Source organism: Vicugna pacos, chromosome 18, assembly GCF_048564905.1.
Source record: "Vicugna pacos chromosome 18, VicPac4, whole genome shotgun sequence".
Taxonomy (NCBI): domain Eukaryota; kingdom Metazoa; phylum Chordata; class Mammalia; order Artiodactyla; family Camelidae; genus Vicugna; species Vicugna pacos.
The window spans coordinates 24,345,786-24,373,573 of NC_133004.1; the positions used below are offsets into that span (position 1 = coordinate 24,345,786).

The 27,788-nt window shown below is 47.2% G+C and overlaps 1 protein-coding gene across 2 annotated transcripts in view; it reads right to left on the bottom strand.

The window, feature by feature from the left end:
* Positions 1-27,788, bottom strand: part of MYH11 (myosin heavy chain 11) — a 106,191-nt gene that overhangs the window by 63,124 nt on the left and 15,279 nt on the right. For both annotated transcript variants that reach the window (XM_006212088.4, XM_015245943.3), the window contains exons 3-4: positions 19,383-19,539; positions 2,424-2,451 (exon numbers count right to left, since the gene is read on the bottom strand). In XM_006212088.4, the coding sequence (XP_006212150.1) occupies positions 2,424-2,451; positions 19,383-19,539 (185 nt within the window). The remainder of the gene's footprint in view (positions 1-2,423; positions 2,452-19,382; positions 19,540-27,788) is intronic.

The following is a 27,788-nucleotide window of genomic DNA, read 5'->3' on the forward strand; positions in this document are numbered from 1 at the left end:
GTATGTGTGTACATATATATCTGTATACATTATATATATATAAATGAGTATGTGTGTGTATATACAGATATATACACACATATTCTTATCCTTATACACATAAGTATTCATTTAAACCTCTCAACAACTCTATGAATTAAGTATCATTATTATCATCCCCATTTCCCTACTTTATTGTGAGGATGTGGAGCCATGAAGAGGTTAAATTCCATACCTGAAGCTACAAGCTAGTAAGAAGCAGAGCCAGGATTGAAACCTGGATAGTCTGGCTTTTAACAAACCCCACTCTAAACAGCCTTTCAGTGACATGCTTGATGGACAACCCCGAGGCCACACTTCAATGGATGAACCTAGACCCACAGAGAAGTGGAGTCACATTTGATATGGAGGCTGGGTACCACCCGCGTGTAAGTCAACACATTCACAGAAAGGGAAAATTGAAAAAATTCCTTAAAGCATCCTAAAAGCAGTGCACCTATGACTGTACACAACATCCCTCCTAAGCAGCCTCTATGTATACATGCCAACTAGACGCGGGGATCCCAAGTGTACAATACGGACGACACAGGAGAGGGAGCGTGCTCGGTGAGGCAAGATGCTCACGCCGTCAGGGCACAGGGGAACAAGCCCAGCGGAGGGCTGGGCAGAGTCCGATGTCTGTTCTCTCCTCACTCTGGAACACATTCATTGGGTGGATGGTGGTCCCCTCACCTGCACTAGATCAGGTGACTGGTTTCTCCTAAGCTACATGCACAGTTTGAGACCCCAGTGCCGAACCCGACCTATAATGGCCATGACCACCCCGACACACACAGCTCACGTTGGCCATAACCAGCCGAGCTGTTTGCTAATGAAAGGAGTAGGAACAGGGGTTAAGAAGGAAGGAAGGATGGAGGGTGTATTAGTTTCCCATTGCTGCTGTAACAAATTACACAAATTTAGTGGCTTAAAACAACACAAAGTGATGATCTTACAGCTCTGGAGGGCAGAAGTCTGACACGGATCATACTAGGCTAAAACCAAGGTGTCAGCTGAGCTGTGTTTCTTTCCGGGAGCGCTAGGGGAGAGTTCACGTCCTTGCCTTTTCCAGCTTCTAGAAGCTGTTCTCATGTTCGGCTTCCTCCATCTTCAAAGTCAGCAATGGTGGGTCAAATTCTTCTCATATTGCACCCGCCTCCAACTCCTCCTCTGCCTCCCTCTTTCGCTTGTAAGGATCCTGTGGTTACACTTGGCCAACCTGGATAATCTAGGATCCTCTCTCTATTCTAAGGCCAACTGATTAGCAACCTTAATGCCACTGCAACCTTCATTCCCCTCTGCCACGTCCCCTGACATATTCACAGGTTCTGGTGACTAGGAGGCGGAGTTCTTTGGGGGTCCACTGCAGGCAGACCTCATTTTATTGCATTTTGCTCTACTGCATTTCACGGATATTGTGGTTTTTTTTTTTTTTTTTTTTTACAAATTGAAGGTTTGTGGCAACCCTGCGTCAAGCAAGTCTATTGGGGCCATTTTTCCAATGGCATTTGCTCTCTTTGTGTCTCTGCATCACATTTTTGTAATTCTTGCAATGTTTCAAACTTTTTCATTATTATTATGTTTGTCAAGGTGATCTGTGATCAGGGATCTTTGATGCTACTATTGCAAAAAGATTACAGCTTGCCGAAGGGACAGATGACAGCACTTTTTAGCAATAAGGCATTTTTTAATTGAGGTGTGTCCATTGTTTTTTTTAAGACACAATGCTATTGCACACTTACTAGACTACAGTATGATGTAAGCATAAATTTTCTATGCACTGAGAAACCAAAATATTCGTGTGACTCACTGGACTGCGATACTCGCTTCCTTGCAGTGGCTGGAGCCAAGCCCACAATATCTCCAAGGGATGCCTGTGTTCTTCCACCACATGAGGGGTTTCCCTGAATATTGAAAATTCTCTGAATGATTCTAAACTGAGTTAATATCTTCTGTCTACATACCCAGCTCTTCAAAGAAAAATGACACCGATCACCAAGGGCAGCACAATGTGGTTGCAAATTGTGACGTTTTCGGGAGACCGTTTAATACAAGCCAAGACTTCCTCTCCAATGGAGGTGGCATCTACCTTCACAGAGCTGTTAATGCACTTTAGATGCAATCCTGTCTGTAAAATATTTAGTTCAGGGCCTGGCACATAGTAAGTGCTCAATAAATGCTAGTTTTAAAAAGGGAGGCAGTGTAGAATAAGACGGCACCAGAGATGCCTGCCTCCGCAGAATATCTGTTCAACAAATATTCAGTGAGCACCTACACTGTGCCAGGTGCAGGGTGGGGTGCATGGAATGGCCAACGAATCACACAGCTCTATTCTCAAGGACTTTTTCCTTTGATAGGTTGGATCGCAACTCCAGAAAAATAGAAGAAAAAGCAGCTTCACTTACGTGCAGAGAATGGACTGGTCCTCCCGATCTGAGAACAGAAAGAGAAGAAGAGCCATGAGTTAGAGTTAACTCTGAGCTGAGGGTCTGAACATGGTGCCTCCTGGCCCTCCCATTTAAGCCTCTACATGCTGGCCCCACCAGGGGCGACAAGGGGCCAGCTGGGCTCATTGCCCAGGGAACAGAGGACAAGCCAAGACCGAGAGGGCAGCAGGGCTCTTTTAGATACTTCTCCCTACCCCGAAGTCCTAGAGGCAGCCCCAGAAAGATGCTGGAGTCTGACTCATTCAGGAGGCAGTGAGCATCCCAGCCCCACCAGGTCTGGGAGGTTCCCGGGAGACCCACTCTGCCTAGATTTGGATACAGACTTTGGATCCAGACAGACTGGGGTTCCACTTGGCCACTTCCCAGCTCTGCGGCCTTGGGTGAGTATTCTTAACCTCTCCATGTCTCAGTTTCTTTAACTGGAATATGGGGTAGTGGCTATTTTTGGTTTGACAATCCAGCAAGCATTTCCTCTTCTTCCAGGAAGAGCATCCTGTGTCCCTAAAGGAGACTCGACCCCTGCTCCGACCCTGCCATCATGTACAGCCTTGGTAGGACTGACCCACAAGCTTTCCAGCCAAGAGGCAACAACGTTTCCCAGGCTACCTCAATCAGATTCTCTGAGCTAAAACTCCGAGCTGGATCAAGGACAGGAAAGTACAGCAGGTGGGCAGAGCCCTGAGGGGGCCTCACTTCCTGCCTCCAAAACCCAAGCAACCCCAATTTCTGACATCTCCTGAGGCTGGCTCCCACTCGTCCCACCCCATCTGTGAGCTCCCCAACACTCCTCCACAAATTCCTTTCCTAGTTAAGGTCTCTGTTGCTTACCACCAGAGAACCCTGATGGATGCTAAGGGCACCGTGAGATTAAACATGATTAAGCAGATGTTACTGATCACTTCTAAACTGAGTTAATATCTTCTGACTATGTACCTAGCTCTTTAAAGACAAAATGACACCAATCACCAAGTGCAGCATAATGTGGTTGCTAATTGTGAAATTTTAGGGTGAGCCTTTAACACAAGCCAAGACTTCCTCTCCATTGGAGTGGCATCTACCTTCACAATTAGGTGGCATTGCATTGTAGTAGAAGAATCTTCTTAAAACAGTTGGATCAGCCACGCCCTGGCCAAAACCAGCTGGGGAGTCCCCGTGGCCCCGAATCTCCCCACCATGGACCATGAGCTCTCCCACCCAGCTGCCTCATTGGCACCCTTCTCTTGTTACCCCTACTCAGCTCCGACACAGGCACCTGCTTCCCACAGAGAACACACTCTTCTCGTCCAGGGCCTTCGCCTGGGAAGACCTCTCTCCCCAGTTCTTGCCAAGGGTGATGCCTTCCCGTCATTTCAGGGGCTTCCACTTCCAGAGAGGGATTTTCTAACTCTCTGTCCACAGGGATGCATGCCACAACCTCTGGGCACTCAGGCAATTTGTTTATTTCCTTCACATCACTAGACCCATCTGGAATGACCTCATGTGTTTGTCTCCCTGTACTAGGAAGTAAATTTTACAGGGGAAGAGTGGGCTTGTTGGTTTTGTTTAACATTGTATCTCAAGTACGTGGTGTATAGTAGGTACTCAGTTATATTTGTTGGATGGATGGATGGGTGGGTGGGTGGATGGATGGGAGGATGGATGGATGGATGGATGGGAGGATAGATGGAAGATGAATGGATGGATGGATGGGAGGATGGGAGGACAGGAGGATGGGAATATAGATAGATGGATAGGAGGATAGATGGAAGGATGGATGGATGGACGGATGGACGGACGGATGAGCAGATGGATGGGACTGGAGAAGACCATCCCTATCATCACTGGGGACCAGAGAGGGGAGTAATGACCATATCTGGAGGTGGGAGGGAGACCTACATTACATAAAGAAGATCTGGTCCACTGCAGGATAAAATGAGTGAGATGACTGGACAAGTTCCATGGATCCTATGCCCACCTCCAATCACTCTCTCTCCTTTCCCTCAGGTAACAGATGGAAATTCTAGTTCCCTGGTTGAGCCAGATCCTCAGGACAAAAGGCAGAAAAGCCATTTAATTCCTCTTTCTCACCTTCACCTTGAGCTGGCAGCACTGGCCACAGCTGCCCACGGGGGGCACGTTCAGGGGGTCGGGGGAGGCTTCACTCAGGCAAACCTGACCTCTGAGCTGAGGACCAAAGGAGGGAAGGCCCCTGCAGGGAAAAGGGCCACAGGAACAAACAGGACAGAACGAGGGGGTGCCCTCTTTCGGCATCAGAACCCTCCATCACCACGAAGTCCCACCTTCCATTCCAGCTTACTGATTCCCTACAACCCCCAATTTCTGCTCCCATTCCTGGCTGCTCTACCACCCCCGAGAAACATCCACATCAGAAACACCCACACGTGTGCCCAAGGACAGACACTCAAGTTGGTCACTGCAAAAATATCAGCAAAAGCGAAAGACCAGAAAGGAATCCATGTCACGGGTCCATCAACTGAAGACTCATTAACCACATTCTGGTATTTAAAATCTGGTATGACCTGGCCACAGAATCAGCCATTAAAAGAACCAGGCAGATCTTCACACACGGATGCAGAACAATCTGAGATACACTAAGCTGAAAAATAAAAGGCTAGGTGATAGAGTGTTTATGTTTTAAAAAGAGGGATGTACTTTCACGCAAACAGACATGCACACAAGTGCATACATACATATGTAAAGGTACACACACACACACATCCATCTTCAAATACTTGCATATGTTGTATATATTGTCAAGCTACCCTCGACACAGCCAACACTGGTTGTCCCTGAGGAGAGGGTCCGAGGGACTGAGAACCAGGACACGGGAGAGACCTACTTTCATTCCACCCCCTTCCGTCCTGCTTATGTCTGTGCTATGAGTATGTGTTACGGTCCCCTCATCTTGCCAAAAAACCAATGTCAAAATAATCTTTATTGCTCTCGAGGAAACCATTATGACCATAAAGCTCAGGAACTAGAAGAAAGGAGGAACTGTGCGCCCGCAGTGCCCCCGGCAGCCCCCACCTCCGAGCACTCACCGCGCCTCAGGCCCGCCCTGAGCACCTGGGCGCGGTGACCCGCTCAGCTCCCACCTTGGCCCCTTGACCTGGGCACCGGCCCCACCCTCACTCTACAGATGAGGGAAGTACAGCAAACTGAGGGGACTTGCCCAAGGTCACCGCAGTGCGCTGACCCATGGCCCCCAGAGAAACGTCCGCTCAGAAACTTAGAAGGTGATCTTATTCAGAATAAGGGTCTTGGGGGTGTAATTAAGGATCTCTAGGTGAGATCATTCTGGCTTTAGGATGACACCTAACTCAATGGCCAGTGTCCTCATTGATGAGACAGAAGAGGGAGAACAGAGGCACAGGAAGAAGGCCATGTGGAGAAGGAGGCAGAGATTGAACTGATGCGTCTACAAGCCAAGGACACCAAGAACCGATGACAGCCACTTGAACCCAGGAGAGGGGCCTGGTCCAGAGTCTCCCCTAGAGACTCTAGGAGGAACCACCCTTGCCAACACCTTGATTTCGGACCTCTGGTTTCCAGAGCTGTAAGAGAAAAAATTCCTGTTGTTTTAAGTCACCAAATTTGTGTGGGGACTTGAACCCAGGTCTGCATGACTCCAAAGGCCTTCGTTTTCCCTTGCTCAGATGATTGTGTAATGGTGACACATCCTTCCAGGATAAAAACAATAAAAACAATAAAACTTTCCTCTCCCCAGTACATTTGGGAGAGAGACAGAAGCTGACAGCCAGAGAAATGCGCGGAGGGAAGTGTGTTGGCACAGCCACTAGCTCCTGGGACTGGAATTGAGGGACTATGGATGCCTGTGCCTCCAATGTCCTCCCAGAGGGAGAAGTCGGCTGGGGAAGATAGCAACATAGGGAATCAGTTAAAAACGGATTCAGGAAGGGGCAGAGGGGCGAGGGATGGAGGAAGCAGCGTCCCGTGGTCAGAACCTGGGCAGCGAGAGAACCCGCTGGGGCTGGCCCAGAGCATCCACTATTTTAAGGAGTGATTTTGAGACTGACAGACGGACGGGCTATCTCCATCCATCTGCTTCAGGAAGAGAGGCAGGCTTTCTCAGCAGCCTTGGAAAGCCTGCACCCAGAGCACAGAGATTTATAGGGTCAGATGCCCATCCTGAGGCCTTTCCTCACAGGTCCCCAGGAGAGGGAGCCACTGCCAGGGGGCAGGGGAGCTCTGTGCTGGGGGCTGCCAGGGGACGTCTGGCCTGGGACGTTCCCATAGGAAACACACCGCCTCCAAGCGTGGGAAGCTAACTAAGCCCTGCTGGGTTGTGCAGAGAATGACTCAGCATGGGTACTGCTGGCTGACCTGTGAGGCGTCCAGGAGACCAACTTCCTGGGGCTTTCTAGCCGATCCCTTCCCTGAGCTCATGTCTGACACCAGACAGCACAGTTCTCTGAGTGGACAGAGCAGTTATCCCTCCAGGCTCTGCACATACTTTTTCTTCTGCCCTGAGCACCGTCTCCACCACTTCTTCACCTGCCTAATCCATTCTTTTTCTTTTTTTTTTCCCACTGAGGTGAAATTCACACAACATAAATTTAACCACGTAAAAGTGAACAATTCAGTGGCATGTAGTACTTTCACAATGTCATGCAACTAACACCTCTATCTGGTTCCAAAACATTCCTACCAGCTCCAAATAAAACCCTGTACCCATTCAACACTCTCCTTCCTAACCCCCCATAACTCCTAGCAACCACCGATCTGCTTTCTGTCTCTATGGATTTACCTATTCTGGACATTTCACACAAACATGATTGTATAACACATGGCCTTTGCAGTCTGGCTTCTTTCACTTAGCATGATGTTTTTGAGGTTATCCCCCATTGTAACATGTATCAAATTTCACTTTTTATGGCTGAATAATACTCCATTGTATGGATAGACCCATTGATGGACATTTGGTTTATTTCTACCTTTTGGCTATTGTGAATGATGCTGCTATGAACATTCAAGTACAAGTTGTTGTTTGAGTAACTGTTTTCAGTTCTTTGGGTTATATGTCCTAATTTATTCTTGAAATTTCATTTTGAGAGTCATCTCCTCTATGATTCTTTCTCTAACTCCATACCTCCCTCAAGCTAAGTTGGGAGCCTTTCTACTGTATGTCCTCTTCAGGGCTGCCATGGACAGTGGTATGAGTTGTACACTGCATAACTTTAAGGGAGAACCATTCACATTGGTCTTGTATATTTATTACAACAATCTTTCAGCGGATAAAAGACTTGTATACTTGTATATTCGTTAGAACAATCTTTCAGCAGATGGAAGAAAATTCTCTTATACTAAATGTCCAGAATAGACAAATCTATTGAGACAGAAAGTAGACTAGTGATACGATGGAACTGGGAGTGGGAACGGGGAGTGACTACAACAGGGCACAAGCGAGCACAGGATTTCTTTTTTGGGGTAATAAGAACAAAAACTTAGATTGTGGTGATGGCTGCATAACCTTGTAAATTCACCAATAACCAGTGAATTGTACACTTAAAATGGATTTATGGTATCTAAATTATACCACGATAAAGCTTTTTAAAGAAACAGTGTTAATTTTACACCATCTCTGAATCAAGAGATCTGATTCCATAAACTTCACACAGATTTATTCATTTTCCAACAGTTACAAAACTGCCTTTAACATTTCTCTTACTAGCCCAGGATTTCCTAAGGGTCAAGGGCTGGGCCTAATCCTAGTGCCAGGAGCAATGTTTGATATACGGTAGGTATTCAGGAAATACCTGTTGACTTGAATTAATCTCAGCCAATCAATTTCTCTCTGTCAATCTCAGAAGGCAATTCAGATGGAAGCCATGCTAAACACTTAGTTCTGTGTTCACGTATTCCCACAGCAAAGAAGTCCAGAGCCCCAGCTATGCGCCAGGCACTGGGAACACAGGTTCCTAAGACCTACTTAGTCTGCTTTTGAGAGGCTCATCATCCAGTGCTGGGGTGAGACAGGCAAAGATCTGAGGTGGACAAATGCCACAACAGGTCTCTACGCAAAGCACTGAAGAATGTAGAGCTGGTTTTGAGGCTCCCGAGAGGGAGATGGACATCTGAGCAGCCAAGGTGACAACTGAGCCGGCCGCATGGAGGAGGATGTGTAGGAATCCCCAGGCGGAGAAGCCCTCAAGGAGACAGAGCATCCCAAACAGAGGACCTGGGCCACAGTAGGTGGGAAAAGAGCATAGAACGGAAGCGGAGAAGGCAGGGCTGGGCCCCACGTCCCACCTGCTCCTGCTGAGCCGCCCAGCCCAGAGCCCTGGGGTCCGCCTCACCCACACCCAAGCCCTAAATGTGCCTCTGTCCCCTCTGTCTCCCAGGCCTCAGGGTCTGGCCATGGATGCCATCATGAGTGTGCGGGGGAGCTTTCTGGTGAGATAAAGGGCTCCCCGCTGCCTCTCCTGCAGCAGGCCTGAGACTCCCGGGAGACGCCCAGCTCCCCGCGGACCAGCTATTTCGGCCTGATCCCAACACGAGCTCACGGTTTCTGGCTGGGGAGCCAGCGGCCTGCGGGCTGACCATAAAAGGAGAAAACCAAGCTGGGGCTGAGAGCGGCCCCGGGCTAGCTGCTTCCCGCCCTCCCTCCAGTGCCAGGCTGCTGTGGGACCTGGCGAGAGGAAGGTGGCCAGGTCCACATCCCCGCAGGGTCCCTGCTGCCCCCGGCCAGCGGGGACTGGAGGACACGGTCTCCACCGCGTGCAGAAAGGCGGTTCCCTCCCTAAAGCCGCCCACGAAGTTGGACGCCGGAAGGTTCCAGACCCAAGGTGAATGTCAGTGCTGGGCCTCCACCCTGGGCCTGCCCAGGTGACAGCTCACGCCCTGCACTTGCCCTGCCCAGCACCCTTCTCCCCAGGCGCTGTCCAAACCAACCCGCACAACAACCAGGGTAGGTGCCACCCTCATGGGACAGAGAAGGAAATCGAGATGCAGAGAAGTGGGCACCTGGGTAGAGCTGGGATCCAAACCCAGCTCAAGGGTGATGCTCTAAACCAGGCCTTTCTCTCCCCAGCCTCCTCCCCCAACAGAGTGGGTAGGAAGAGATTCTGGGTAAGCACTGACAGCTTGTGCTGGACTCCAGCAGGAATTTTCCAGACCCACATGAAGCACTGGCACCTTGAATAGCAGAACTGGCCAGCTAAGAGGGCCAGGGTACAGGAAGCCCAGCGTTCTCCCGGTGGCCTCCTGGGCCTCAGCTCCCACCTCCACTCTCTCCCTCCTTCTCTCAACTCCAGCCCCACGGCCTCATGGATCTCACCAACTCCTTGTTAAGCCCAAGTGTCACCTTGCAAGGAGGCCTCTGCTGCCCTCCCAGGCCAGGTCCCTAGGGTCCACCTCACAGCTCTCTGGACCTCCCCCACAGAGAACATGTACTTGAGGGATGCTCTGATTTACATCTGCACCCCACCTCCAGTAGACTGCACCCCACCCACCGTGGGCGCCCCCATGGTGGGGCCTCAGTCAACACTTTCAGATGAAAAAGGAGATGAGGAGGAGCCCAAATCTCTTGGGGCTGGGAGGACGAGACAGGGGTGAGGCTGGAGCACGCATATTCCATGAGAACACGTCACCCAATGTCCACCAGCACTTCCCAAATCCTCCCTCTCAAGCACGCTTGCTGCTTCAGCTCAGTATTTACTGCTTATTGAAAACCTTAGCTCTCATGCATCCGAGACACCGTGGGCCGTCCAGAAAAGGCTCCTTGAAATCAGATGCTCATGTTCCCCCATTTCCTGCCAAAGAACGTGATCTCCTCAGGATAACTCAAGAGGGCCAACCAGCTCCTCCCAAAGCGTCAGTGAAGACGGAGCCAGAAGGATGGAGCGCCATCAGCGCTCACCCTGCCGGGCCACACGCAGAGCTGAGAGCAGCAGCAAAGTCTCCAAGAGGCAGAGAATCGCCAGCCGGCCCCTTCTCTGGGGCCGTGTTGTAGGAACACAGTTTCTGGAGCAAAAGCACCTGGAATTACTTTGGGCTCCACCTCCTGGGCAACTCAGAGCATCTGCTTCCCAACCAGGAGGATAGGGATAAAAACCCATGTCTTCCAAGGCTGTGAAAATGATGACCTGAGGCTGGGTACACGAAGAGCTGAGAAGCACCCGAGGCCCATTCGAGAGCTCAGTAACTGCTATTATTTTTGTCTTTATTGCCACCGCCACTGCCATCATCACTGTCCTCTACAACGGTGAGCCAGTGAAGTGGTCACGGACGGCAGTGATTCTGTCCCAGGAGGACAGGGTGTCGGGCCATGTTCAACCATTTCTAATTATAAGCCCTAAGCCAGGTCATTAGCCTTTTGGGTCCTGTTTCCTCATCTGTTAAATGGGAGTAAGAGCCCCATGCCATCTACTGTGATCCCTCAGAGGGACGATAAAACGTTTCAAGGGTGGCCAAAGGTGACATCTCCAAGTTTGACACTCAGCTCTGGGGTCAACCCACGTGGGGCTCTGAGCCTCCATTTCTTCAGTCTGTCAAACAGGAAGGCTGCCCTGCACGGGACTGGTGAGGACTGAGCGACGTGGGATCCACGGGGCAGGGAGCCCAGGGCGCATCACTGCCCCTCCTGTCCCTGCTGAGTTTACAGAGCAGTCTGGGTGAGCATGAGCCAGCCCCCCAGGGCCTGCCAGCCATGGATGGAGGGTTCAGACCGAGTGTGGGAACTTGCAAAGCAGAGAGGGGAGTCTGGGTCGTTCCACTTCCCAGATTTCCCTGCAGCTGGGAGAGGGTTCAGCCAAGGGCCCGAGCTGATAAAGGTCTGCGGCTGTTGTTTCTTTTTTAATTTCCTGAGAGTGGCCGTTTGGTGCTAATTAGGTGAGGACAGGACACTTCCAGTCGCTCTCATGCACAGGGTGACAGGTCCTGACGGCTCCTCTAGACCGCACATGAAATCTCACCTGCCTTTCACACCTCTCCCCGACCCCAGGGACCCACGCTGGGGAGACAGGAGATCCAAAGTGGCTTTGGTCAGGAAAGCTTTGGTGATGCTTCCCCGACACTCATCATGTTAATTTACTGAAGTCACTAACTCCGCTTCCCAAGTGCTGGGACTTCAACACTAACCCCCTGAGATGCAAGAAGACAGCCCTGCAGGAGCCAACAGCCTTCTCCGGAGCAGGAGGGGGCCCATGCAGCATCTCAGTGCCGCCCCCTGGACCCTTGAACTTTGGAATCCGATACACCAAGTTCAAATCCACTCTGACACTTCTGTGTCAAGTTCTTCACCTCCCTGAGCCTCAGTTTTCCCAGCAATAAAATGGGACTACTAATAGCACCTGCCTCCAGTGTTGAACGATCCAACCAGTCACGTATACATCGGCCCCTGAGCACATGCCCACACACGAAGGAAGGGAGGGAGGGAAAAATAAAGACCGTTTTTAAAGGAGTCAACATCTGCTGTTTCTTAAAAACTATCAAGGTAAATGTTATGGGAAGAATAAAAACTTTGTTGGCTTTCCTTACTGTATAGTTTTGTATTGTTTTTATTCTGGATTACATATGCCAGCGCCATGATAGTTTCAGGGCTTAATTTTAAAGGTCCTAATCTGATCCTGTCCACCTTGTGCGTCTGTGGTGAGGATTTGTGAGAATATTCCTGTAAATCCTTGTGCACACAGGAAGCAGGCAACAAAAATCCACTGTCACCATTACCGCTTCTTCAGAATAGGTGTGCGAGAATGTCCATTGAAAGACAGTGGGCCAAACATGTGCATTTAGTGCTCCTCCCTCCCTAAAACTTACTGAAATGATAGGAATGGGATTTTTCAAAAACACATGAAGCGGTTCAAATGGACAGGAGAGGAAAGGACAGCCACACAACCTGGGAAGCCAGCAAACAGGACAGGGGATGACAGTCCCGGGAGAGAAGTCTAAGCTGGCGGTGGGGACAGCGGAGCGGCAACCTGATTCACAGCCTCCAGCTCAGTAACTGGCAGCCCCAGGGGCCTCGGGAAGAGAGTGGAGGACAGAAAAACATAAGGATTGGTTGAATGTCTGCTTGAGAAGCCGATAGATACTTCAGATAACTTCTACACCCCTAGCAGCCAAGTGACTACCCTACCCACAGGCCAGAGAAGGAGGGTGGATTTATTTTCTGGAAAGGGAGAAATATAGGATGTCTGTCTTGGGGGACACCAGGGACCATAACGAAAGCAGGAAGATAACATGCAAGTTTTATCACACAGTTTGAACCCCTTAGCCTCTTCTCAACTAGACCCTCAAAGTGATGGTAGATAGAACTTTATCTTCCAGGCAGAAGATTGCACAAATCTTCTCTGAAGAATCTCACCAGCCCAAGAAAAGACACTGAAAGATACATCAGAAGTGCCCCAGTGGAGCAGCCCAGCTCCACCATCTTATAGCTAAGCTCATCATCGGCAAGCTCCTCCTGCAGGCACGGAGCTCCCGTCAGCTTTCTGATGCCCACGTACTAAAACTTCCCAGATGAATGGACAGCCAAGAATCACCAGGCGTCTGAAGAAAACCACTAAGGACAGACAGAAATCAAAACAAATAAATAGGAAAAATATGCTTCTTGGAGGAAACAGAGACCTATGCGTGGATAAATATCCTCCAAGAAAAAGGACATCACATCCTTGGGGAAAGAATACTATAAGAAATGTTCAGGAAACAAAACAGAACTCTCAGAAAAAAATTGTTTTAATGACAGCAGAAATTGAAAACTCAATGGAAAAAAATAACATTAGAATCAGAGATGCTAATTCTAAAATTTATATGAAAAATTAAATTTAAAAAAAGAAAGCTCAATGGAAGGGTTATAAGAAAAAGTCAAGGTAATGGCCAGAAAATAAAAAATAGAAGGAGAAAAAGACAAGCAAAAGAGATGAAAATTATAGGAACAATCTAGGAATTCCATCATAGAAATAAGAAAACTCCTGGAAAAAAAAAACAGAACAGAGAATACAAACAGAAAGAATTCATCAAGGACATAATTCACAAAAATTTCCCAGAATTTAAGGACATAAGTTTATAGATTATGAAGTTGCACTAAGTCCCCAGCACAATTGGTAGGAAAAAAAAAAAAACACTATCATGATCAGGGGGATAAAGAAAAGTTCAAGAAAAGCTTCCAGAGAAGGAGGTGGGGGTGGAATTGGTCACACACAAAGGATCAAGAATCAGACTGGCTTTTACCTTCTCAAAAATAAAACTGAAGCTTGAAGGCAATGAAGTAATATCTTAAAAATTCTGAAAGAAAACTATTTCTTGCCTAAAATCTTAAACCCAGCTAAACTATCCCTTAAATATTAGAGAATCATTAAGTCTTTCAGATATGCAAGATCTCAATTTGCCTCATATACATCCTTTCTTGAGAAACCACTAGAGAAAATGCTCTGTTTAAACAGGGGAGTAAATCAAAGAAGAGGAAGATATGGAAACTAGGAAACAAGGAATCCACCATGAGAGCATTGAAGGGAATTCCAAGGATGATAAGCAAGATCCCAAATGTCAGCTCCAGTCATAGACAGTAGCCAGGGCAGATCAGAAGGCTACAGAAGCAATTACCTTCAAGGACAGGATATAAACAGGACCCTCACCACATACCTAGACATACTAAAAAGAGATTAACATATTAAGAAGGAGAACTTAGGGTAGATTAATGATTAAGTACATAGAAAACCAAGTTGGAAAAAGAAAGGCAATTACTAACTCCAGGGAAAAGAAAGGATGGTACAGGAAAAGTAATCATAAGACAGTGCAGAGCTCAGCTGTGAATAGCATCTACACAGTCATAATAATAACTTCATCAAAGTTAATACAAAACAATATTGGGAGTCTATGAGATGGGGTATTTGTGCATGTATTTGGGAGGAGGTAGGGGGAAAGCAAGAGAGTGAGTTAATCCTCATCTTCCATGAAGTCAGTAAGTCATGCCTAAAACTGAGAAAAATATTTACTATATCAGCAATTTAATCAAGCTTTTTTTTCTTTTAGCAATTACAGAATATCAAAAAATCAGTTAAAAGAGTTGATAATGGTTACCTCTGAAGAAGGGGAAATTAGAGAAACAGCAAAGGAGGTCTATTTTTCTAAACAAGCCTTGAAGAATTGACTCCAAACCACCTTCACATATACCTTTAATAAAAATAAAAACTAAAAATGCAAAAGAGTAATAAAGAATTCCTTTAGACACTGACATGTAATACTCATGATTGGAAAGTTATCTATGGAGGCAAAAGTTACCACAACATAAAAATATTCCTCAATAAGTTGACTAATATTTAGGAAATTCAGACTTCACTAAAGCATCCTTCCCTGGTCTGCACCGCTGCTGCTCACCAACTCAGAGCCTTCACCTTGCCAATTATTGGGTGTCAACATCCACCATCATGATACAAACACAAAACAAAGTGGCAACTCTGCAAAATCACTGATCTTCCCTGAAGGTGCAGAGAGTCACAAGACAGTGAACTCCAAAAAGCCACAAAAAAATCAGATCAATTCACAACCAAAAATCTGAGAGTCATCATTAAAGATAACACAACAGGAAAGACTGTTAAACACCAAATAAGTAAAAGAAGCTCTTGGCAAAAGTGGTCATCCCTTCAGTAAGTCTGCAAAAATTATCCTCTTATCCCACACTACAGAAATCAAGCATGACATAAAGAATGGTATGTTATGCTCTCACATGATTTTGTCCCCAAAAAAGTTAAGGAAAAAAAAAACCCTTAATTAATTTTATACTTAGTCTAAGAATTAGCATCCAGTTGTAATCACCATAAAATCCCCAAATACATGTAAAATAAAATAAGCTTATGTTCATAATTTGCAATGTCATTTTTTCAAGTCCAGTCAAAACTCTTTTTCCCCCTTTACTATCCACAGTGAAACCTGGATCCCTGTTTTAAGTGATTTTTTTTTTCTGGAACCAATTATTTTCAGATAGTCAAAACCTCCTTCATTTCATGCCGTCTAGCTCAGTTTGCAAAACGTTAATGGTGGTGATCTCTGGGTGACAGAATTATGGGTGCTGGTATGTTCTATTTTGCTTAAATGTACGTTTTAATATGTCTATAATGAATATATGAGATTAAAGTTTGGGTATTTTTTAGGGGTTTTTTGGGGGGGTGATTACATTTATTTATTTATTTTTAAAGGAGGTACTGGGGATTGAACCCAGGACCTACTGCATGCTAAGCATGTGCTCTACCACAAGATTAAAGTTTTTCTAAATGACACATATACACTGTGGCTTACCACTTACTCCCCCGTTTCTCCTTTGCTAACAGAATTTTCTTTCATTCTGGTATTCAGATAAAATTTGCTTAGTGGGAGCTCCCTCAGGTCCAGGAAGGAAATAGAATTAGTCCAAACCAATCATGAATGTCCTAAACCCCTTTCCTAATGATTGGTTTAGAGATTAGCAAGTGACCAAACATAAGGGATACCTGCTGAGGAGTGTCTGGAAAAGGTTTTTCTCTATGATAAAAAAAGAGACAGAGGAGAAAAAACCTAACCCTCGACTTCCTCCATGCTTTTGGATATTATCACATGAGGATGTGATGTCTGGAGCTACAGCTGCCATCTTGTGACTGTGAGGAAACACCCCAGAAAATCTCAAAAGAAGTCTTTTTTTGAGTGGCTGAATTAACTAACCCTGAAATCATCAAACTCAAACTCCAAACTGCTTGTTATGTGAGGTAATAAACTCCTGTTGGCCACTTTAATGGGTTGCTATGACTCTTGCAACCAAAAGCACCCTAAATGATATGAACACTGTAACTTTGTGATGTTCAGCTTCCCAAAGAGGTGTGTGAACCACCATTTTATACTTTTCCAACAAGGGAGACCACAAAGGATTTTTTTTTTTACAAACACATATATCTAAATCCAAGAGTCATCACTTTACAACCTGAGATTGTATCTCCACAATCCTCCTTGCAAGGCTTCATCTGCTGGTTTTTGGAGTTAATGGTAATCCCGTGTCTGGAGTGGTCCACCTTGAATCATACTTGTAGGCAAGTATCTAACCCTGTCAGTAACTTGGGGGACTTCTACATGAGCCTCGCTACCTGTGGAGGTCCATCTCCCAGGCACACCTAGATCCCTGCCCTCAGAAGCTTCCAGGACTGGGTTCCTCTCAATTCCTAACTCAGAACACTCTTGGAGGTGACTATTTCAGGGACTGCAAAGTCAAACACAGGGCCTGGGCAGTTAACACAAACAAATGCACCAGGAGGGGTAAGGACTGGGGAACTGGACAACTCATATCTCCTCTAAAAGGGCAGCTGACAGATAGGATCACGTGTTGCCAGATGCTCCAATACTTTCAAAATAACCTAGAAGTCTGGATTTTTATGTACAATCTCCCAATTTTTAAAAGTTGGCAACTAATTTAAGAATCCTTAAAACCCCATGTGGACCAAACCAAACTTATCTGAAGGCTGGATCCAGCCTGCCAGCTGCTGGTTCACAACCTCCAGACTGTTCTCACCTAAGAATCACATAACTGTGCACAACTTAGAATTGCCAAAGCCCTTTTCAAGGGTAAGGACAGGAGTCCTGCATCTCAAGACCAGACTCATTTACAGGAAAGAAAATCTCATCATGCCTCCCCAAAGATTTATGGTACTGAGATGGATGCTGTCCTTTTTATTATGTACCCAAAACACTTGATGAGAAAAGCAAGGGCTTAACTCTGGAGGATAAGGGCTTTCCTGACAGAGAACCAAGGTTCTTGAATGGGAAAAAACTCACAATTTAAAGATGCCTCAGTTTCTTTGTCTTGCCTTATTGCACTAGCTAGGACCTCTAGTACAATATTGAATAGTGGTGGTAAAATTGAACATCCTTACCTTGTTATTTATGTTAGTGAAAAGCACTCAGACTTCCACTCTTAAGCATCATGTTAGATGCAGATTTTTTTGTAAATGCCTTTTATCACGTTGATGCAGGTCTATTCCTGCATCATTCCTGAGAGTTCTTTTTTTTTTTATCATGGATAGATATTGCATTTTGTCAAATGCTTTTTCTGTATCAACTGATATGATCATGCTTTTCCCCCCGCTTTTAGACCATTATATTGATTGGTTTCCTGGACTATTGAACCAGCTTTGCATTCCTGGGATAAGCCCCACTTGGCTTCAAGGTACTTTCAAAGACTCAGTTGCCTCTGTTGTAAAGTGGAGGCAGTAACATTGACCCTACCTCACAGAACGGGGCTGAAGATCAAAAAAGAGAGAATGTGTGAGTTTGTGTTGAAGGGGATGTGTGCCTGGACCCAAAGTCCTATTGAAACTGAGGCTGAGAAGCAGCCCCACAGTAGCAAACTTCTACTTTTCAAGCTTTTGCCCAACCGGGCATTACATGAAACACAGTGACTACTCCAATTCCATGTGCCCTAAAGGGTAGGGGAGTGATTTTAGGTGCCACCCAGGCGAATAAATTTTATTTTAATTGTTATGTATAGTTGGCATGTTCAATATCTGGTTTTGTACATGATGAGGAGGATAACAGCCCAGACTTAGTGAGTTTCTATTAAGTACTTGGCTCCATTCTAATCACTTTATATGCAATAGTTCATTTAGTCCTCACATCAGCTCTATGTGTTAGGTCACGTGTATTATAATCCTCTTTCACAAATGAGGAAACCTTGGCAGAGAGAGTTCAAGTAGCCTGTTCAAGGTCACAAAGCTGGTGAGTGGCAGACCTGGAGTTTGAACACCAGCAGCCCTGCTTTAGAATTCATGCTCTCAACTAAAATAGTGTATTTACTGCTGTGCTTTGCTTGGTCTGAAGTAAATTTGGGAGTGGAGGGAAGCTCATAAGAAAAATATTAAGTAAATACTATGACCATGTAGTTTGTATGAAGTTTAAGAACAGACAAAACTAACTGCTGGTGACAGGTCAGAACAGCAGTTACTTCTCTGGGGTGTTGAGGAGGTATTGACAGGGAAGAGGCAGGAGAGAACTTTCTGGAAATATTTCACATCTTGGTCTGGGTGGTTGATTATATGACTGTAGACATCTGTAAACATTAATTTTAGTCTGGACACTAAATTTGTACACTTTTTGCATTCTACTGTATGTATGTTCTACCTCCATAAAAAGTTATTAATGATAGTAATAATAATAATACTATAGAGGGTGTATAGCTCAGTGGTAGAGCATGTGCTCAGCATGTACGAGGTTCTGGGCTCGACGCCCCGGTACCTCCATTAAAAGGAAGTAAGTAAGTAAGTAAATAAATACATAAATAAATCCGAATTGCTTCCCTCCCTCAAACACACACACACAAAAAATGATGATGATAATAATAATAATACATAATACATAAACTAGGAGGTAATATGCAAAAATCTTCAGTGTGGAAAAGCCTGCATTACAATCTTGACAACAAGCTCTGAGCTAGATCCTATCACCCCCTTTTCACAGATGAGGAAACTGAGGCTGGAGAGGACAAGACATTTGCACAGGAGCCCACAGGGTGTGACAATTGGCTGCAAATCCAGATCTGGTTGTCTCAGCCCTGGGGCTGTTCCCCACCCTCTTCCCTTCTGAGGTGAGGGCATCCTCCCATTTTCCAGACAGCTGGCCTGGCCAGGCCCTCCGGCAGCCGGAGGGATGGAGAACTCCAGAGCAGGAGCCGGAGTGGGCCCATGCCCGTATTTGCCCAAGCTGTCTGCCCTCCCTCGCCCTCCCTCGCCCTCCCGGGCTGCAAGCACAGATGTTCAGCTTGCTTTTTCCCTTTTTCAGTCACAGCCCTCCTGTCACCCAACATCGCCTGCCAAACTCCACATTCTTGGCGAGAACTGCAGGCAGGCAGGACAGGAGGGGCCCGGGGAAAGCCAGCGCTCTGTCAGGAAGCAGCCCGGGCGGACTCCCTGATGGAGGCGACCCCTGCGCTGGCGGGGGGCTCACCTTGCAGCATGCTCCGGTAGGCCGTGTCGGCGATGGCGTAGATATGGGGCGGCATCTCGTGCCGCTTCTTGCCCTTGTACATGTCGATGATCTTCTCCGAGTAGATGGGCAGCTGCTTGTAGGGGTTCACCACCACGCAGAAGAGGCCAGAGTACGTCTGCCAAACAGAGAACCAAGCTTACTTCCGGAACACGGCAGGGAGGCCAGCTCGGACAGCGAGGCCGTAAGGTCTGGTCATGAGAACACCCACAATGCTTGCATTGTCCGAGCACCACTGTGCGCATTTTTTCACTGCATCCTCACGGCAGCACTGCTAGAGAGATGCACTCAGATTCTCATTTTAGACATGGGGAAACTGAGGCTCAGAGTCCAACTGGGAACCCCTTGGCATCACTGATTCCAGGTATAGGGGAAGAGGAGCAAGGAGCAAGACTGGATTTCTAGGGCACCTGAGTATTATATTTTATAACTGTGTGGTTTTAAACAGTTCTGGGTTCACATCCCAGCTCCACTCCCACTTGCTGTCACTTCACCTCCCTGAACCTCACGGCTTAAGTAATAGCTACCACTTCTGGAGCACCCACGATGCACTGGCCACTGAGCTAAGCACTGCACAGATGCCTTCGTATTTAGTCCTCACGTCTGCCCTGTGACTATGATTTTCCCGCTGCCCATTTGACAGGTGAGAAAACCGAGGCTCGATGAGCTTGCCATCAGGTCACACAGAGCGGAGGACATTTGGAACTAAAATCATGACTGCTTACCCCAGAGCTCAACCTCTCAACCATGAACAAAATACATACTCCCTGGCCCGTGACATGGGGATAAACACATCTGTCCTTAAATAGGAGTGGTACTGACCCATTACACCATGGATGAACCTTGAAAACATTATGTTGAATGAAAGAAGTCAGACACAGAAGGTCACATATCATATGGTTCCATTTATATGAAATGTCCAGAACAGGCAAATCCATAGAGACAGGAAACAGATCTCTGGTTTCCAGGGACTGGAGAGACACGGGAAGGGGGAGTGACGGCTAATTGGGACAGGCTTCTTTTTGGAGTTATAAACATGTTCCCGAGCTAGATAGTGGTGACAGCTGCACTGTGCTGTGAATGTGCTAAACACCACTGAATTTTTTCCTTTAAACTAGTTAAAATGCTGAATGTCACGTTACAGAGATCTTACCACACTTAAAAAAAATCATTGTCCTGCCCTACCGAGTGCAGACGAGCATCTGAAAACGATCCAAACAGGGAAGGGGCGTGAAGGCGCTCGCAGAGCCCGCGGTGCCGGGCGCCATCCTGGTGGTCACTGCCCCTTACTGTACACCGGCCTTTCCCGCGGGCTGAGGCCACAGCTTGGCAGACAGGCTCCAACCTGTCCCACAGGAACTGCTTTTCCAAATGATAACATCAGCGTTGCCTGAAGCTCTGATGGCCACGAAGCAGGTCTTCCCTCCAGCTCCCCCGAGAAGTGACTAAAGGAGGAGGAGCAGATATTCCATCTCTGGGTTACACTCAGGGCTAAGCGAACCCCAGAGACGTTAAGCAACTTGACCAAAGTCACCCAGCAAGACCCTGGCAGCACCGAGCCCCTCTCGGCCCACTCCCAGGAGTGAGCACTGTCCCTTAGGCTGCGGACCTATGCTCGTGCTAAAGAAATAGAAACAGTCAACCATTTCTTCATTCACTTATGCCTTCATTCATCCATTCAGTGTGTGTCCTAGACACTGTACAAGACTTTGGGGTTACAGTAGAAGATAAAACACACAAGATCCTGCCCACAAGGGGGCTTTCGGTCACGGTGGCAGCTGGTTGGAGAGTGGGAGGCTCCCTCCAGAAGCTCCGACACTAAGGGACAATGATGACGTGAGCTGGGCCGGGTCCAGGGGAGAATGGTATTCCTCAAAAGGGACGGAACTGGTTGGGGAGAGGGTGTAATCTCCCAGGTTCTCACCACTCCCTCAAAAGGTCAGGAATGAGGTCAGCATGAGATCTATCTAAACATCCATCCGCCGCTTATTGAGCACCTACTGTATACCAGGTTGTGCTCGATGCTGGAGATAAATAAATCAACCATCACCCCGCCTTCAGAAAGCCCACAGATCAGAAGACAAGGATGTTTAAAAATAACATCATAAGAACAAGGATGGAGCCCAGTGGATTATGAGAGCAAGGAAGAGAGGGCCCTAACTCACATGGGGGTTGCTCAGAGAAACTTCAGGGGGAGGTACTCCCTCTTCTGAGTCTTAGCAGATAAGAAGGTGTTAATCAGCTCAGGTATACAGTGGGTGCTCACTGAATGCCTGAGGGGTCAGTTAATTGCAAAGCTTCCCTGGAGCAGGGGCAGTGCTGCCTTCATCTCTGTGGCCCAGGGCCTCGCACTGGGCAGCACATACTAGGTGCTCAGTGGACGTTCGTTGAAGAGGTGGCAAAGCTGTTCCAGGGCAGGGCCTGTGTGTCCTGTTCATCTGTGTCCTGGTCCCCAGTTCGGGGCCCCCACAGAGTGAGTGCCCAATAAATGACTGAGGGTTTGTATGAAGATCAACTAAGCCCTACCTCTTCTTCAGGCCTCAACTCCACCTCCAGCTCTTCCCAGGCTGCCACGTCCTTTTTAGAATGTGTCATTTACAGCCCAAACCACCCCCTCCAGGGACCTGGAGGCAGTAAAGGGCAGTGGTTAAGGGTACAGAATTGAGTACCAGGGACTTGTTTTCACTCTCATTTTGCTACTTCTTGGCTATGTGATCCTGGACAAGTCTCCTAGCCTCTCAGCCTCAGTTATCCTCATCTGCAGAATGGGCAGGTATAACAGAGCTCCTTCATTGGTCTGCTGTGAGAGAGCACTCGTGAAGAATTTAGCACAGAGCCTGGTACACAGCAGGGGCTCAATAATGCCAGTGACTATCCCATGCTCCCTTTGTTTCATGATGATGAAAACCTTGCCACCTTGGCAACTTCACATGTGCTGTTCCCTCTCCCTGGAACACTTTCCCCAATCTTCCCAGAGCCATTTCTGTCTGCTCTTTCCAGGCTTCGTCTAAATGTCACCTCCTGGCCTGCCAGCTGCACACCATCGTATCTCCAGCATCCAGCACAGGGCCAGGCACGTGGCAGACACACAGTACACATTTGCTGAATAAAACAAGTAAAGGAAGGAAGGAAGGCATGGCTCTCCCACCTCCATTACCAGCTTCTTCCTATTTGCCTAGGACACCTCCTGGTGCGATGCACACAGCAAGCATGTAATCCGTGCTTCCAGGCAGATCTGACCTCTGTCCGTTCAGCACATCAGCCAGGGCACAACGGCCCGAGAGGAAAGATGGGCAGGCAGCAGCATGCCCCACGCAGCATCTGGGCCTCAGAATCTGGAAGATCACTCCCCGTCACTCCATCTTAGTCGATTTCACCTGACCCAGCCCACCTGCTCTTGGCTGTGTTTCTGCCTCCCTGCCCTCAGAAGCCCCTCTCCAGCTGGTCAAGTTCAGAGGTTTCAACATCTCTGCCTCCCGTGTCCCAGCCGGCATCTCACGGCCCTGTGCCACCAGCAGGTCCCAGCTGCAGGCACAGGGTTTCCCTCTTGTGACCGTATTAGGAAGCAAGTTCAGTTTTTCCCCAGCACTTTATATGGTCAGCCGTGGAGCCCTGAGCTCCCACGGCCTTCGGCAGAAATGAGGAACAGTGGGGGAAGGTGAAAGAGAAGCAGGCTTTAAGTCACAGCATCCAGGGTTGGACCTCAATTTTGCCCTCATTGCCTGTGTGACTTTTGCCAGGCGCCCAATCCTGGAGCCTCGTCCTCCTCACCTATAAAATGATGGATAACCATGCTTCCTTCACCAGTGCCATGTCATTTCTGAACATCTACCCCAAAGACAGACCGGGTCCACCAAGAATGAGATCTGCTGTAGCCTTGATTTTAATGGCAAAGAGGACTAGAAACAACCTAAATATCCATCAATGGGGGACCGCCTCAATTATCATGGTCTGCTGCCCTTAAAAAGAATACATATATACAAATACACATATATTTGCCTGTATATGTATAAAATATTGCTGGAAGGAATAAGGAACTGGTGACCACGGTTTCTCTAAGGAGGGGAACCAGAAGATGAGGAATGGGGATGAAAGAGAAAGTTCTAAATACACTTATGTACTATTTTATTTAACATTTACATGTGTTGCCTAGTCAAAAAATGTTTTAAGTCTGACTTAGATAGTTATGAACAGACATAAGAAAAAGCCACAGGGCATGATGTATGCTTATTTCTAAATATTCTCTTGTGGTCTCTGCATGGATAACCTCGTATTATTGGGGAAGTTCTTTGAAGCAAAAACAACTTGAAAGACCTAAACAGTTAGCTCACGGCTCAATAAAGGGGAGCCTCCAGCTGTGTTCTCTTTCCACTTTCCAAGGCCCAGTAATGCAAAATTACACTTTTTCCCCCCACCCTCCAGGACATTCTGATGCCCAGAAGGCCTCTGCGCACAGCCTGCTTCCAGCCTCCCTGGAGACTGAACACACACAATAGACTGAACACAATAGAGACTGAACACTCGTGGAGAAGGCTAGGATCACCTGGTACCGATGATGAAAACACTACCATCCACTGGAATTTGGAAGAAGGGCCTCTCCTTACCCCTAGCCTTCCTGGAACAGTGAAATCAATGAAGCAGGAAAATGTCCTTTTGGGTTCATGGGTGGGGAATTTGGGTTCGGGGACCCAATGAATAGGAGGGTCCATCCACCTGGGCTCTGGGTCAATCCCAGAGGCTTAGCACACGGGTGAAAGGTCCCACTGTCTATAGGAACCAAGTAGGTGAGACACGATGCTTATTTTTAAATAGCCTCTTGTGGTCTTTGCATGGATAGCCTCATATTATTGGGGAAGTTCTTTGAAGCAGTAACAACTTGAAAGATCTAAACAGTCAGCTCACAGCTCAGTAAAGGGAAACCTCCAGTGAGCCAGGTGTGCGGGAAAAAAATAAGTGATCAACGGTCAACAACATTCACCTCTACAGTCTAGGAGACAAAAGGGATTGGTAGGGCCTGTGGAAAAACAGTGCACACAGACCATCTAACAGGGACAGCGACCTGGCAACCTGGGTCCAGGGGTGCCGGGTCCTCTGCTTTTTTAAGCAAAGCCAGAAAGTGAGATTTTCTTTATTTTCTTTGGTGGTTGTTGGGGGCAGGGAGATATATCAAACTAACTCATTTTTTTTTTAAATCACTCACTCTGAGCCAAAAGCTTTGCAGTCTCTGGCTTAGCACCTAGTAGGTGCTCAAGAAATCATAACAACAACAAAAAAGAAATCATAACAAAAAGTTAGGTTCCCTCCTTCTGTGCACTTCAAGCTTGTCCAACCCAAAGCGAATGGTGCCCGTGGCTCCACCGCCACCTGCCCCAGCCCACACCCATCATGTCTTGCTCCAATCCTCCTGGTACCCTAGGTTCTTTACCATCATAGAAAGTCAGCCCTGCCCCGAAGGCAGACAGACCATCTATGAATCCCAGTTCTGCCCACCTCCAGCAATAGAGACTGAACACATCTGAGCCTCAGTGTCCTACTCTCTAAAATGGGGTACTAGCCTCTGTGTCATAGGATCATTGGAAGGATTCAGGGAGGCAGCAGTTAAAGGCACTGGTCCTAGGGCCAGCCTTCCTGGGTCTGAGGCCCAGCTACTTCTCATCAAGTTATTTAAGTTTTCTAAATTCCAGGTTCTTTATCTGCAAAAATAGGGCTAAATGACCATATATCTCCCTTACACAAAGAACAGAACAGTAGTGACAATAATAACGTATCAGCAGAAGCCGGTGACGATACAGTCGAAGTGACCGGCAGCTGCCATCATTACTGTTGTGGGGGTCATCATGCTGCTTTGAGTCTGATGAAAGCTAAGACCCTATACCCAGAAAAACAGGTACATATGCACAAAGTTTCTTAAGCTTCAGAAGGCTGCACCCTAGTACCCTTTCACAGGTGCTGAGTTCAGAACCCTACGTTTTAGGGAAAAAAAATTCTCTTTGGGTAAGAACACTTAACTTGAGATCTACCTGCTTAACCATTTTTTTAAAAAAATTTCTTTTAAATTTATTATTTTATTTAGGGAGGAGGTAATTGGGTTTTTATTTCTTTCTTTTTAATGGAGGGACTGGGGATTGAACCTAGGACCTTGTGCTTGCTAAGCATACGCTCTTCCACTGAGCTATCCCCTCCCCCACTGCTTAACCAGTTTCTAAGTGTACATATACGGTATTGCTGCCCGCAGGCACAAAGTTGTACAGCAGAGCTCTAGAGTGGATTCACCCTGCAGAACTGAGCCTTTATGCTCACTGGTTAGCGATTCCCCATTTCCCTTTCCCCCAGCCCCTGGCAACCACCATTTCACTCTCTCGAGTTTGCCTATTTGAGATACATCACATAAATGGGATCCTGCAGGGTGTGTCCCTCTGTGACTGGCTTATTTCACTCAGCATAACGTCCTCCAGGTTCACCCACGTTGTCACAAAGGGCAGGATTTCCTTCTGTTTTAAAGCTGAGCTATCACAGTGTACGGTGTATACACCACCGTGTCTTCATGCAGTCATCGTTGTAGAATCTGTGTCCTGATCTACATCTAGCTCAAGCATGTCTTACCTTCCTCCTCTCAATTATCAAGCAGCCTCAGGGTGAGGACCGGGCCCTGTGACTCAGCATCTCACAGAGAAAGAGGCAGGAGAGCCAAGAGCACTTAATAGGCAGACAAGACAGTGTGTGATCTGGTCCCTTCCCAGGCAAGTCATCTCATGTGCAGGGTGGGATGTGAGCTTTGCTCTCATCATTGTCATCATTTGTCATCGTAAAGGACAAAATGGGCTGGGAAGGACTTGGGTCAGGAGCCAGTAGAGGCAAAACCCACACCTTCACTGAGCTCCCTCTGCCTGAAATCCTTGTCCCATCCCCCAGCCAAACACCAGTGACAGAGCAGACTGCTAGGTGGTCATGCAAAACTCCAGAAGAGCACAGGAAGGCTGGACCAGGAATCAGAACCACATGTGTGCCCCACCTGTGCCACGGATGATCTGTGGCAGCTCAGGCAAGAACCTGCATCTCTGAGATTAGGAGACAGGACCCTCAGCCTTATATGTCTCCTAGATCCAAGAAGACAAGCCATCTTCCAAGACCTAAGCAAAAGTGCACTGTCTGAGATGAACCTTGCAGAATGGAGGGGAAAGGTCTCTCCTTTACCAAGGGCAAAGCCGGGCACGGCCGGCTGCCTGGGCATCACCTGCTGCCCACCTGTAACAAGGGCCGTGCCTTCTGCCATCACGTGCTGGGCGAGTAACTCTCTGTACCCCTCACCCTCACCCCTTTCCTCCTTTATCTCCTCTGTCACGGACAACGGTTTCTATTTAAGTGATTAAATTGACCAGAAAGGAACAAGATAGGAGTAGGCGCATGGTCACAAGGCTGAAAGGCTTTTTGTCTAATCTGTCCGGAGAAGCACAGCAGGAATTTGAAGCTTTGATTCATTTTTTAATCTGCTGTTAGAAGATATTCTGGGTCTTGGGACCTTCATAAGACCCTCATTTTTCCTGATTTCTATTTTGGGCTCAAACAACTGTGTCAGGGGACAGCAAGCAAGATTCATACCTATGCCCTTCCTTGACCTCCCTGGATGGAAATGACTCATCTTAGACAGGAGACCTACAGAGCCCAGGTTCCCCTCTGGCTTCCCATAGACTGGTGTCCTTAGAAACATCCATTCTGTACCAACAGCCCCTGGTAGATAATGTTTCCATACAAGGAGTAGTGTGGACAAAAAAGACTTCCCCTGATTAGTTAGGAAGGATGGTCTTTAGCACTCTGAGCCTCAGTTTGCTTATCTGTAAGATGGGACAGGCATAGTGAATTAAATGGATGTTGTGTTGATTAAATGAGATAAAGAGGAGGCATTTATATAATTATGAGTTGCTCCCCCGTGCCCCCTTGGCTTTTATAAAAGAGCCACTGTAACCCTCCTCTGAATTATCCATAAGAAGAATGGGTAATTATTTATGGTCCATCCATGGGATAGATTCCCAAGCCCTTAAACAGGCATTTGGGGTTATGACTGAGCAATGGGGAAGCTCAGCACTGACTTGTGTGTGGAAAAAAGAGCAGGTCCCCAGCCTGTGGGCACTGGCTTTGAAATATGCAAACAGGCACCATTCTTACAAAGAAGGATGTGGAGAAGGCACCAGCATCTTATCAGCTATTATGTCTGGGGGAGGGCTGATTCTTGGTGTTTGCTGTGCTTTTCTGAGTTTTCCAAAATTTATTCACTTCTTGGAATGAATATGCTTTATTTTCCTAATTAGGAAAAAAAAATCTGCAGGACATTTTTAGAGATGACAAGGGGGTTTTGTAATTTTCACGTGA